The following is a 14,552-nucleotide window of genomic DNA, read 5'->3' as shown; positions in this document are numbered from 1 at the left end:
GTGCTGCAGCAACACAACCTCAACAGTTATATTCATACACGTTAAAAATCAACAACTCACCAACACACCAACACACAACAACATACAAACACAACAACACAACAACACAACAACACACAACAACATACAAACACAACAACACACCAACACAACAACACAACAACACACCAACACACAACAACATACCAACACACCGACACAACAACATACCAACACAACAACATACCAACACACCGACACAACAGCCCAACAACACACCAACACACAAGAACATACCAACACAACAACACAACACAACAACACAACAACACACAACAACATACAAACACAACAACACACCAACACAACAACACACCAACACACCAACACAACAACATACCAACACAACAACATACCAACACAACAACACAACAACACACCAACACACAACAACATACCAACACAACAACATACCAACACAACAACACAACAACACACCAACACACAACAACATACCAACACAACAACATACCAACACAACACAACAACACACCAACACACCAACACAACAAAACAACAACACACCAACACAACAACATACCAACACAACAACACAACAACACACCAACACACAACAACATACAAACACAACAACACAACAACACAACAACACAACAACACAACAACACACCAACACAACAACAACACACCAACACAACCTCAAGACTTTATCATCATCAGTTATATTCATACACGTTAAAAATCAACAACACAACAACACAACAACACACCAACACACCAACACACAAACATACCAACACACCGACACAACAACACACCAACACAACAACATACCAACACACCGACACAACAACATACCAACACAACAACATACCAACACACCGACACAACAGCCCAACAACACACCAACACAACAACACACAAACACACCAACACACCAACATACCAACACAACAACACACCAACACAACAACATACCAACACACCGACACAACAACACACCAACACACCAACACACCAACACAACAACATACCAACACACCGACACACCAACATACCAACATACCAACACACCGACACAACAGCCCAACAACACACCAACACAACAACACACCAACATACCAACACAACAACACACCAACACAACAACATACCAACACACCGACACAACAGCCCAAAAACACACCAACACAACAACACACCAACATACCAACACAACAACACACCAACACAACAACACAACAACACACCAACACACCAACACACCAACACACGACACACCGTTACACCAACACAACAACACACCAACATACCAACACAACAACACAACAATACACCAACACAACAACACACCAACACACCGTTACACCAACACACGACACACCGACACACCGTTACACCAACACAACACAACAACACACCAACACAACAACACACCGACAGGATCCACCACATGAGAAGAGCCAGTTTGTAACTTCAAGTTCAAAGTGTTTATACATCGTGTCTGATGGAGATGAAGGAGCACACACACACACACACACACACACACACACACACACACACACACACACACACACACACACACACACACACACACACACACACACACACACACACACACACACACACACACACACACACACACACACACACACACACACACACACACACACACACACACACACACACACACACACTTCACTTTTTTATGAATGAGATAACACACACACACACACACCGCTTTTTTATGAATGGGATGACGTCAGCAACAAGCCCCTCCCCCACCGCTGCGGGAAAAGCCTCACGATCAGAGAGACACGCATCATCTTCCTCTTCCTCTTCATCAGTGAACGTCATCACTCCCTCCGGTCCTGGATACTTCCTGACAACACTGGATCGTTACCACAGGGACCGGCTAGTCTCTGGAGTGCAGAGACTTAACGGTTTACATTGCTGGACTGTTCACGTGCGGAGCGTCACTGACTAGTTCCTGGAAGAGCCGGGCGACAGCGTGGCATCATGGCTCTTATTACCGGGTGGTCCCAGTCTAATTCCTGGACAGGAGCGGACTGACTCAGCCTGTGGGGACAGTCTTCTTCCTGAACAACATCCTCATTACATGAATCCGTGCCGGGGCCTGGGATCTGGCTAACACCTGCAGACCCTCACCTCCACGGTGTCCACGGACCTGCACATCGGGTGAAGCCTTCCCCTGGGACCAGGTTAATCTCTGGATCCGAGTGGCATGTTCTGTTTCTGCCTGCAGAGTTCCCTGCTGAAGCTCCAGAGGCCGGAGGTGGAGGGGGGGTCCTCCCGGGGTCCGTCCCCGGAGGAGAGCCCCTCTGCCCGGGGCAGCAAGGCGCAGAGGAGCCCCCCCGCGGAGCTCCGGGGGAAGGAGGAGAAGACCCGGGTCCTGTGTCACGGTGCCCCCCCCGAGGACAGCAGACAGACAGGTACAAGTCTGTCTCTTCCTGTCTGTACCTGTCTGTCTGTTCCTGTCTGTCTGTTCCTGTCTGTCTGTTCCTGTCTGTCTGTACCTGTCTGTCTGTTCCTGTCTGTCTGTTCCTGTCTGTACCTGTCTGTTCCTGTCTGTCTGTACCTGTCTGTCTGTTCCTGTCTGTCTGTTCCTGTCTGTCTGTCTGTACCTGTCTGTCTGTACCTGTCTGTAACTGTCTGTCTGTACCTGTCTGTCTGTTCCTGTCTGTCTGTTCCTGTCTGTCTGTTCCTGTCTGTCTGTACCTGTCTGTTCCTGTCTGTCTGTTCCTGTCTGTCTGTCTGTACCTGTTTTCCTGTCTGTCTGTTCCTGTCTGTCTGTACCTGTCTGTTCCTGTTTGTCTGTCTGTACCTGTATGTCTGTTCATGTCTGTCTGTTTCTGTCTGTCTGTCTGTACCTATGTGTCTGTACCTATCTGTCTGTACCTATCTGTCTGTACCTGTCTGTCTGTTCCTGTCTGTACCTGTCTGTTCCTGTCTGTCTGTTCCTGTCTGTAACTGTCTGTCTGTACCTGTCTGTTCCTGTCTGTCTGTACCTGTCTGTCTGTTCCTGTCTGTCTGTCTGTACCTGTCTGTCTGTACCTGTCTGTCTGTTCCTGTCTGTAACTGTCTGTCTGTACCTGTCTGTCTGTTCCTGTCTGTCTGTTCCTGTCTGTCTGTCTGTACCTGTTTTCCTGTCTGTCTGTTCCTGTCTGTCTGTACCTGTATGTCTGTTCATGTCTGTCTGTTTCTGTCTGTCTGTCTGTACCTACCTTGATGTACCTCCAGGACGTTGTGATGTGTCAGTATAAAGTTGTGTCCAGGTCCTGGGGATGCAGGACTAGAAGCTTTGAATAAGGGATGGTCAGAGTCTCGTTCCATTACAGAACCAAGTCCACCTGAACAACCCGAGCTGATCATGTCCAGATGTTAACGTTAGCCAGCTGGCCGTCGTTAGCGGAAACAGTTCATGAGAACTCATGATGCAGCGTTCTGGTGGATCAGGTGGATCAGATGGTTCTGGTGGATCAGGTGCTTCAGGTAGTTCTGGTGGATCAGGTGCTTCAGGTGGTTCTGGTGGATCAGGTGCTTCAGGTAGTTCTGGTGGATCAGGTGGTTCAGGTGCTTCAGGGGCTTCTGGTGGTTCAGGTGGTTCAGGTAGTTCTGGTGGATCAGGTGGTTCTAGTGGATCAGGTGCTTCTGGTGGATCAGGTGCTTCAGGTTGTTCAGGTGGTTCTTGGATTCAGGTGGTTCTGGTGGATCAGGGGCTTCGGGTGCTTCAGGTAGTTCTGGTGGTGCTTGGATTCAGGTGGTTCTGGTGGATCAGGTGCTTCAGGTAGTTAAGGGGCTTCAGGTGGTTCAGGTAGTTCTGGTGCTTCAGGTAGTTCAGGGGCTTCAGTTGGTTCTTGGATTCAGGTGGTTCTGGTGGATCAGGTGCTTCAGGTAGTTCTGGTGGATCAGGTGCTTCAGGTGGATCAGGTGTTTCAGGGGCTTCAAGTGGTTCTGGTGGATCAGGTGGTTCTGGTGGATCAGGTGCTTCAGTTGGTTCTGGTGGTTCTTGGATTCAGGGGCTTCAGGTGGTTCTTGGATTCAGGTGCTTCAGGTGGTTCTGGTGGTTCTTGGATTCAGGTGGTTCTGGTGGATCAGGTGCTTCAGGTGGTTATTGGATTCAGGTGGTTCTGGTGGATCAGGTGGTTCATGTAGATCTGGTGGATCAGGTGCTTCAGGTGCTTACGTGGTTCTGGTGGATCAGGTGCTTCAGGTGGTTCTGGTGGATCAGGTAGTTCTGGTGGATCAGGTGCTTCAGGTGGTTCTGGTGGATCAGGTAGTTCTGGTGGATCAGCGGCTTCAGGTGGTTCTGGTGGATCCGGTGGATCAGGTAGTTCTGGTGGTTGTTGGATTCAGGTGCTGCAGGTAGTTCTGGTTGTTCTTGGATTCAGGGGTGTCAGGTGGTTGTGGTGGTTCATGTAGTTCTGGTGGTTCAGGTGGATCAGGTGCTTCAGGTGGTTCTGGTGGTTCTTGGATTCAGGGGCTTCTGGTGGTTCTTGGATTCAGGTGCTTCAGGTGGTTCTGGTGGTTCTTGGATTCAGGTGCTTCAGGTGGTTCTGGTGGATCCGGTGGATCAGGTGCTTCAGGGGCTTCTGGTGGTTCAGGTGGTTCTGGTGGATCAGGTGCTTCAGTTGGTTCTGGTGGTTCTTGGATTCAGGGGCTTCAGGTGGTCCTTGGATTCAGGTGCTTCAGGTGGTTCTGGTGGTTCTTGGATTCAGGTGCTTCAGGTGGTTCTGGTGGTTCTGGTGCTTCAGGTGCTTCAGGTTGTTCAGGTGGTTATTGGATTCAGGTGGTTCTGGTGGATCAGGTGGTTCATGTAGATCTGGTGGATCAGGTGCTTCAGGTGCTTCAGGTGGTTCTGGTGGTTCTTGGATTTAGCAGATGGAAACATCCGTTTCATGCACATTTCATTTTGCCGAACAAACAGAGATTTGAACAGAACCGTATCTTGTGTGTTTACAGAGCAGCTCCTGGTCCTGGGCAAAACCCCCCAGTCCCCCCGACTCCAGCCCAGCCAGCAGCCCCTGACCCCAGATGAAGCGCTGCCCCCTCGTGCTCACCACTCACCCTACTCCCCCCGGAGGAGCAGCCCCAGATGTGAGGGGGTTGGAGGAGGTGGGGGAGGAGGTGGGGGAGGAGGTGGGGGAGGAGAAGGCGAGGCTCTGCTCCAGCTGCTGGCGGGGGGGCCCAGCCCCCTCCCCTCCCCACGATGCCTGAGCAGCCTGAGGTTCAACTGTGACCCGGACACGCCTCCGTCCCCGCCCTGCAGCCAGCAGTACCGACTGTGAGTCTGTCTGTCTGTCTGTCACCCGTCTGTCTGTCTGTCACCCGTCTGTGTTACTGACCCGTCTGTCTGTCACCCGTCTGTCTGTCTGTCACCCATCTGTGTTACTGACCGGTCTGTCACCTGTCTGTGTTACTGACCAGTCTGTCACTCGTCTGTCCCCCGTCTGTCACCTGTCTGTGTTACTGACCCGTCTGTCACCTGTCTGTCACCTGTCTGTCACCCGTCTGTCACTCGTCTGTCACCTGTCTGTCACCCATCTGTGTTACTGACCGGTCTGTCACCTGTCTGTCACCTGTCTGTCACCTGTCTGTCACCTGTCTGTCTGTCTGTCACCCGTCTGTCACCCGTCTGTCACCCATCTGTGTTACTGACCAGTCTGTCACTCGTCTGTCACCCGTCTGTCACCTGTCTGTGTTACTGACCGGTCTGTCACCTGTCTGTCTGTCTGTCTGTCACCCGTCTGTCACCCATCTGTGTTACTGACCAGTCTGTCACTCGTCTGTCCCCCGTCTGTCACCCGTCTGTCACCCATCTGTGTTACTGACCGGTCTGTCACCTGTCTGTCACCTGTCTGTCACCCGTCTGTGTTACTGACCCGTCTGTCACCTGTCTGTCACCTGTCTGTCACCCGTCTGTCACCCATCTGTGTTACTGACCGGTCTGTCACCTGTCTGTCACCTGTCTGTCACCCGTCTGTCTGTCACCCGTCTGTCACCTGTCTGTCTGTCTGTCACCAGTCTGTCACCCGTCTGTCACCCATCTGTGTTACTGACCCGTCTGTCACCTGTCTGTCACCTGTCTGTCACTCGTCTGTCACCTGTCTGTCACCCATCTGTGTTACTGACCCGTCTGTCACCTGTCTGTCACCCGTCTGTGTTACTGATCCGTCTGCCTTTCACCTGTCTGTCTTACTGACCCGTCTGTCATCTGTCTGTCATCTGTCTGTCACCCGTCTGTCACCTGTCTGTCACCGTCTGTTACCCGTTTGTCCCCCGTCTGTGCTACTGACCTGTCTGTCACCTGTCTGTCACCCGTCTGTGTTACTGACCTGTCTGTCTGTCACCCGTCTGTCCCCCGTGTGTGTTACTGACCCGTCTGTCTGTTACCCGTCTGTCTATTACCCGTCTGTCTGTTACCCGTCTGTCCCCCGTGTGTGTTACTGACCCGTCTGTCTGTTACCCGTCTGTCTGTTACCCGTCTGTCACCCGTCTGTCACCCGTCTGTGTTACTGACCCGTCTGTCACCGTCTGTCACCCGTCTGTCACCCGTCTGTCACCCGTCTGTGTTACTGACCCGTCTGTCACCGTCTGTTACCCGTCTGTCACCCGTCTGTCCCCCGTCTGTGCTACTGACCTGTCTGTCACCTGTCTGTCACCCGTCTGTGTTACTGACCTGTCTGTCTGTCACCCGTCTGTCACCCGTCTGTGTTACTGACCTGTCTGTCTGTCACCCGTCTGTCCCCCGTGTGTGTTACTGACCTGTCTGTCTGTCACCCGTCTGTCACCCGTCTGTCACCCGTCTGTCCCCCGTGTGTGTTACTGACCTGTCTGTCTGTCACCCGTCTGTCACCCGTCTGTCACCCGTCTGTCACCCGTCTGTCACCCGTCTGTCACCCGTCTGTGTTACTGACCCGTCTGTCACCGTCTGTCACCCGTCTATCACCCGTCTGTCACCCGTCTGTCACCCGTCTGTCAACCGTCTGTGTTACTGACCCGTCTGTCACCGTCTGTTACCCGTCTGTCACCCGTCTGTGCTACTGACCTGTCTGTCACCTGTCTGTCACCCGTCTGTGTTACTGACCTGTCTGTCTGTCACCCGTCTGTCACCCGTCTGTGTTACTGACCTGTCTGTCTGTCACCCGTCTGTCCCCCGTGTGTGTTACTGACCTGTCTGTCTGTCACCCGTCTGTCACCCGTCTGTCACCCGTCTGTGTTACTGACCTGTCTGTCTGTCTGTCACCTGTCTGTCACCCATCTGTCACCCGTCTGTGCTACTGACCAGTCTGTCACCCGTCTGTAGCATTTACCTCTAATGGGCCAAATACTGGACTAGTTCTAGGTTCTGGGTTTTAAGGAGTGGGGTGAAAGCATAAATAATAAGCCAGAGATCAGGTACTTTAAATTCAAAGCCGGCACTTTACTGAACACACTTAACAAATAACATAATAAATAAAGTATATATCATAAACATAATAAACTTAATAAACATATACACACATAATTCAAACAATAAAGGAGGGGTTAGACGAGTGGAGCTCTTCACTCTTCTTCCCTGTATTCTCTTGTTCGGTGTGATAGTCTTTTCAAAATAAAGTTCCGTTTGAAATCCTTATTTAGTTCAATTCAAAAAAAAGAAAATGTTGATACTCCTACCACTCTGGCAGTGAGCAAAGTCCAATCCGGGCAGTGGCAGAAGTCCAGTCCAGGTGGAAAGGGATGGTTGATTCAGCCCTTACGACCGGAGTCCGCCGATCTTCTCGCTCGCCATCTTGTCTCGGTTGCATGTGTATCCTCCAACACACACACATGTCTCCTCACAGGTTCCCTGATCGTGGAACCTCTTCAAGCATGTAAAGCACTTTTCAACAAACTCTGGGTATTGCTTTTAAGTCTTAACATATCTTTGTAACACATGGTTTTTAGCAGCCAAACTTCTTCGCTCTCCTCTTTCCTTTTGTTTGTCCTTTTGCTTCTCTCGAGTCTCCTCCCTCACTTCCCTTTTATACTCTATTATGTGCCTCCCCTTCCTGTCACCTCCACAGAGGGAAAATCTCTTAAAGGGGAAAGCACTCTCACCTGTCTTAAAGGGAAAGCGTTTTTAGTCAGAAGACTTTTAATATTTCTCCATTAAATGATCTTTAACATGGGTTTTAACTGACTTTAACCAGTTTTACTTATTTATTAATTTAATGGACTATTTATCTATCTATACATTTAAAATACATTTTTATATTTATTTATATCACATTTATCTATATTGTAACTATTTAATGATTGATATTTAATGTGGACTATTTATTTATTTAGTATACATTGCAATGCATATTTATATATTTCAAGTATATCTATATTATCACTTTTATAATATGGGAGATATTAATATGGGTTACACGTCTGTCACCCGTCTCTCACCCGTCTGTGCTACTGACCTGTGTGTCACGTTACTGACCTGTCTGTCTGTCACCCGTCTGTCACCCGTCTGTGTTACTGACCCGTCTGTCACCCGTCTGTCTTACTGACCTGTCTGTCTGCTCACTGGTCAGTTTGGGATACAACTTGAGAAATGTGACTTGGGACCATTTGTCCTGTGTGTGTCCTTATTGTGTTAATGTCACACAACACTTGAGACTTCTGGATTTAAATGTTGGACTGCCATAGTCGACTTGTTGGTTTTGAATTGAGACTAGGATTATGGGTCAGGCTGGTCTGGACCTGATACTTGTTGGTCTTTTACTCTTGAGCTTTGACATGAGACTGTAATTGAAAGATCTCATCTCTTTGCCTCGATCCAGACTCAGTGATGCCACATGGGCGGCTGTGGCTGAGGGGTAGAGTGGTCGTCCTCCAACCTGAAGGTCGGCGGTTCGATCCCCAGTCTGAACCATCTGCATGCCGAAGTGTCCTTGGGCAAGATGCTGAACCCTCAATAGCCCCCCATAGAATAACAAAGTGCTGCAAGTAGATGCACTGTATGAATGTGTGTGTGAATGGGTGAATGTGTAACTGTACTGTAAAGCGCTTTGAGTGGTCTTCATCAGACTAGAAAAGCGCTATATAAATACAAATCCATTTACCATTTACAAGGGAAAAATCAGCTTTGCTCAATGAAAATCCGGTTCTGGTTGAGTCCTTCATCCACAACTCAGATCTGCCTGAGCATTTGGATCCTGTTAAACCCAGTTTGTCTCATCGTCTTTAACAAGGTGAGACGTCCTCTAGTCTTCACCCTCAACAAGAGGAGAACTACTGAAACCTTTAACAGGTGAAGAAGGTAGAAACCTCAGAGACACATGTGAGGACCCGTCTCCAGGACGGACACGAGTCCAGCAGATGTCCCGTGGAACAGAGGACATCAGAGAGATCAGAGTCTTTACTTTGATTAGAATAAACAGTTTGAAGCAGAACTGAAGGTCAATGACCTGATGGATTATTGTCAGTCGAGTATCTGAGGAGAAATATTATATATCAAGCAGTCTTGTTGTGATAGACACTGATCTGACGATGTTTTTTTTCCTGTTGACATGTTGTCAGGGTGATTACCTGTGTGGTTGTGTCCAGGTCTCGAGGTCGGGGGGACAGGACGGAGGCATTGGAGGACGACTGCCCCCCCTCCATCCCCTTCCTCACCAGACAGATTCAGACGCTGAAGAAGAAAGTTCGCAAATTTGAGGATCAGTTTGAGCAGGAGATGAACTACAAGGTAAAGACAGCAGGGAACCGGACTCTAGTTCACAATCAGGTCCAGGACCAGTTCCAGACCATAGACACGTTTAATGAAAGTCTAACAATCACGTTAGGCCAAAACTCCACAAACTCATTGTATCGCTCCACGTTTAAACTGATTGGATTTAAATCACATCTGTCTTCGCTCTATGGAGATTTTCTCATGATTTTCTGTTGTGTTTATCTCTTTGTGTCTCTTTGTGTCTCTTTGTGTCTCAGCCGTCACACAACGATAAATATTCAAACCCAGAGATGATCCGGGTGATGAGCGAGCTGGCCAAAGCTCGGAAGCTGCTCAAAGGTAAAAACCTCAACGACTGGAAACACACAAGACTTAATCCATCAGAGATCTCTAAGTTCTGTGTGTGTGTGTGTGCACGTGTGTGTGTGTGCACGTGTGCGTGTCTGTGTGTGTTTGCAGAGCTCAGACTCAGACAGTCGGTGTTTGAGTCAACGGAGCAGGATGGAGCAGAGAACACCTGCAGGTACGACTCTGATTGTCTCTGTTCTTTAGTAAATCCTCTCCAGCACGATCTTCTCAGTGACCTCATAGAAACTCGACCACGGGTGTTTCAGCGTGATACACACACACACACACACACACACACACACACACACACACACACACACAGAACACAGAATTATGAATGCTCGGCCCCGTGCGCATCTACACCCACAAGCATTAACAGTCAGTGAACGTGAACGTGTCCTGCAGGTACAGCTCCGGGCAGCAGGGGGCGACAGAGCACAAACCAACCCTGGAGGAAACAGTAGAGTCTCTGTTCAGACGTCTGAGAGAGAAGAGACGAGATCTCGGTCTCCCCGACAACATGAAGGTGAGATGTGATGTCATCATGTGATGTCATCACAATGATGCCAAACAAAAAAAGACAAAGAAAGTGTGTGTGTGCGTGTGTGTGTGTGTGTGTGTGTGCGTGTGTGTGTGCATGTGTGTGTGTGTTTGTGTGTGTGTGTGTGTGTGTTTGTGTGTGTGTGTGCAGGAGATGACTCAGGCTCAGATGGTGTTGGAGAAGATCACGCTGCAGAAATGTCTTCTGTACTTTGAGAGTCTTCATGGTCGACCAGTGAGTTTTCACTTCCTGTTCATACTCAGTGACATCACCCGTAGTGATCAGCTGATTCAGTGTGTTGTCATGGTGACCGTGTGTTGTCACAGTAACCGAGTGTTTCTGTATCTCAGGGAACCAAACAGGAGAAGAACCTGGTGAAGCCTCTGTACGACAGATACCAGATGATCAAACGTTTACTGTGCGCCAGCCCCATCACCACCATCGTGAGAAACTCACACACTCACACACACACACACACACACACACACACACACACACACACACACACACACACACACACACACACACTCACACTCACACTCACACTCACACTCACACACACATCCTGTTGTTTGATCTGGTCATCTCTATCATGTGACTCTTTCTATGTGTCAGGAGGAAGAGGACGGATCTGATGAAGACTCCATGAGTTCGGTGACGGTGGTGGAGCGTCCTGTGCTCCTTCCTCTCAGAGCGGCCCGACCTCCAGCCGGCGAGGAGGACAGCGACCGGGACAGCGACCCGGCCTTCGTGTCCCCGATAGACGAAGTGAAAGCCGTCCGTCAACAAGCGGCGGTCACCACGGCCAACCTGCACGAAGCCTCAAGGTCTGGAAACCAAACATATCGCATCGACATGACGCTGCAGAAACTCCGAGTCACTGTGACACGACTCAGCTGAAAACTCTTTCTTTGGTTTTTTCACTTTTCCTTCATTAACCTCCACGTGTCTGACGCAGGTCTCAGCTGCTTCACAGTCTGCGGGAGACGAGAGCCGAGAAGAAGACGAGGCGTAAAGCTCTGCGAGTGTTCGAGGACCAGTTCTACCGTCAGACCGGGAGGTGAGAGACAAACCTCAGCAACTAAACAGGAAGTCAAACCTCCAGCGCGGCTGCACAAAACCTTTATTCTGTGTTGAAATACACATTATATTGAAGAAAACTATTTGAGGTTACTCTCACAGAAATCAACAAATATTCACATCCTTTTCTTTTGTGTGTTTTTTCTTCCTCTGGAATGATGACGTTGTGTTTCCTGACAGAATCTGCCAGAAAGAGGATCGCAGCCCGATGAAAGAAGAATACCAGGAGTACAAACAGCTGAAGGCTAAACTGCGGCTGCTGGAAGTTCTGCTCAGCAAACAGGACGTCACCAAACCCATGTGAGAGAGGACGGAAGCTGCCATCGATCAAACTCTGTTCGCTACGATCAGATCCTGACAGCTGAACGTTCTGGGATGTCTGGAGCTCGGTTCGTCTTCCTCCAGCAACCGACTCCCAGCTGCCTCCTCTTCACACTGAGCATTTCCAAAAAGTGTAAATATTGGAGCAGAGTTTTGTGGACCAGTCGTCTCTGTTGAGTCTGTACCAGTGAGAACCAGCGTCCTACAGGATCGGTTCACAGGAATTATTGTGAAACTGACTTTATTCCATTCAGTAACTGAAATGTATTTTCCATGTGATTTTCGCCTTTGATTTTAAGGACAAAACATATTTATACGAGACTAAATGAGTGTGTCAGACTGGAACCACTTTAAGGAGAATACTTCATGAGGAAGGTAGAAGAAGGACAGAACAAAGAAGAAGAAGAAGAAGAAGATGGTGGGGCTGATGCAGTGATAGCGGTAATAAACTGAACCGCCAGGTAGCGAGCTGGTTAAAGCCACAGCAGCAGGAGGTCGCTGGAGGGATCGAGCAGAGAAGAAGAAGAAGAAGAAGAAGAAGAAGAAGACGGTAGATGGCGGCGATGCACCTTGGCGTTGGTTGCCACCCGCTAATAAACCAAACAAAGAAGAAGTACAAGAAGAAGAAAGCACTTTATTAGGTAGTGAAAGGGAAAGAGAAATACAGCAGTAGGTGGCGGTAATGCACCTTGACGTTGAACAAAGAAGAAGAAGAAGAACGTCAGTGAGTTGAGAAAAAATCTGTGACCAGTAAAATCAGACCACAAAGTTATTTGATCTAAAATCTCACGAGGTCAGTTCCACTCGTACTTTGCTCGATTACATTTGAAAATCTACATCTTCCTAATAACTTAACTGAGGAAATTCTTTGATGTTCAAAGGCTCCAAATCAAGTGTTCATCTCATTGAGAGCTGGGCCCGGATTTCACTGCTCTGGGTTCAGAGATGAAAACGTGACCAACTAAACAACGTCCCAGTTCACATCTGGAACAGCTGCTGACGTTCAGGGTCTCAGTGAAATCTCGACTGGAAACGTTTGAGGATGAAGATGCAATTTACAAATTATTGTCCATAAACTATATGTGAAGAAAATATATATCACAGCACTTTATGTTAAAAAGAGAATTTATTTTGTATTTTGTGTTTCCTGTTTACAGATCATTGTTGTGTTTCACATTGATTACATCATTTTGAGATATTTGCATTAACATTATCAGAGAAAAGCTGCAGGTAAATAATCCTGTGAAGAATCTCGACTGAAGTTTGAAGAAAAGGGCGAACACCTAAATTAAATTACAAACTCCCCAGTGGAAAAAGAATGAAAGTGAAATGAGCTGAAAAAACAAAAACTGTTTTGTCCAAATGTTTAAAATCGTGTCGGATCCATTTCTCGACCTAACTTCCATATAACATGAACAAAGAAGAAAGAAGCGTTTAGTTGTATAGAGATCAGATTCCCCAGGAGCTCTGATGGGGCCGTGCGCCTCCTGGTGGCTCCTCTGTGCACTGATGGTAAAATCCTCCCTGTGTTGTGGAACTCTGGTTTGTGTGAAATATTTCTATACAAATCACAATAAATATTTTTGCTAATAACAGGAGTTAATTAAATGATTATTCTATTGAACGTTTGAACTTTATGATCAGTGTAACTGTTGATGATTCACAGTTTATTTTTCCAAGATGCAGGACTTTAAATTTAAGTTTTAAAACTTGTTTGAACAAAGAGTCTCATTCGTCTCTGATGCAAACGCTGCTCCGGACTGATGATGTCACTGGTAGTAGAAGCTGGTGGAGACTCTGAAGACGTCGGACGTGCCTTCGTACGGCGTGATGACGGGTCGCAGGCCTTTCATCTGCTTGTAGTGTCCGAAGTGTTTAATCCTGTAGCTGCCACCAGGGGCCGCTGGAGGGACGAACCACTCCACGGTGGTGTTACTCCGCCCGTTTGACCCTTTCAGCCAATGGAACCTGCAGCCAGAGACGTGGAGGAAACAGATCTGAGCAGGACTGAACCCGGAGGGGATTTAACTCGACCTCATTTCATCACGTTTTATATGTGTATCATCGCCTCCTGCCTGTAAACCACGTGTACTGCAGCTTGATACTCAATATGTTAAGAGCTTAAAAAGATTAAAGATAGTTAGAAAATCTCCTTGATTTGAAAATGAAGATAGTTGCAGCCAAATAAAAATATGTTAGAAATTAGCTCCATGTCAGATACCGCAGTAAAATACTGTTATTACGAACGATAATAATATGCAAGATATCAGTCAAAGAGAACTTCGGATACTTACATTAATAGTCTCATGTTTCTGTGGTATTAGTACTTCAGTACACATCTACTACACATTAACCCACCTAGTCTCCCATGATGCATCAGTGTGTACGACCTCCCAGCTGTCTGTTCTGTTGTCGTAGATCTCCACGGTAACGAAGGTTTTATCTCTCTGCGACGGACGGAAGAGTGAGGAGGTCAGAGAAGAAAGAAAGTGAGAGTGAAGACAAACAGATGGAGACAGAAGATGTTTTTAAATCTTACGATGTCTCCAG

At 48.0% G+C, this 14,552-nt stretch overlaps 2 protein-coding genes across 2 annotated transcripts in view; one reads left to right on the top strand and one right to left on the bottom strand.

Annotated features, from left to right (window-relative positions):
• Positions 1-2,245: 2,245 nt before the first annotated feature.
• On the top strand, positions 2,246-12,513 carry LOC133028025 (protein FAM13A-like). Its single transcript, XM_061095218.1, has 11 exons — positions 2,246-2,453; positions 4,984-5,305; positions 9,586-9,727; positions 9,970-10,051; positions 10,172-10,235; positions 10,466-10,586; positions 10,752-10,835; positions 10,952-11,044; positions 11,217-11,428; positions 11,560-11,661; positions 11,862-12,513. The coding sequence occupies exons 1-11, from the start codon at positions 2,246-2,248 to the stop codon at positions 11,983-11,985; spliced, it is 1,554 nt and encodes a 517-aa protein (XP_060951201.1). The 3' UTR covers positions 11,986-12,513.
• A 626-nt stretch (positions 12,514-13,139) lies between these two features.
• The window catches only part of asah2 (N-acylsphingosine amidohydrolase 2), a 7,701-nt gene continuing 6,288 nt past the window's right edge, over positions 13,140-14,552 (bottom strand). Inside the window, exons 18-20 of the mRNA XM_061095315.1 lie at positions 14,542-14,552; positions 14,361-14,449; positions 13,140-13,970 (exon numbers count right to left, since the gene is read on the bottom strand). The exon at positions 14,542-14,552 is cut by the window's right edge and continues 46 nt beyond it. Of these exons, the coding sequence (XP_060951298.1) occupies positions 13,772-13,970; positions 14,361-14,449; positions 14,542-14,552 (299 nt within the window). The 3' untranslated portion in view covers positions 13,140-13,771. The remainder of the gene's footprint in view (positions 13,971-14,360; positions 14,450-14,541) is intronic.

Source organism: Limanda limanda, chromosome 21, assembly GCF_963576545.1.
Source record: "Limanda limanda chromosome 21, fLimLim1.1, whole genome shotgun sequence".
In the NCBI taxonomy this organism is placed as follows: Eukaryota; Metazoa; Chordata; class Actinopteri; order Pleuronectiformes; family Pleuronectidae; genus Limanda; species Limanda limanda.
This window is presented reverse-complemented; position numbering and strand designations above follow the sequence as displayed.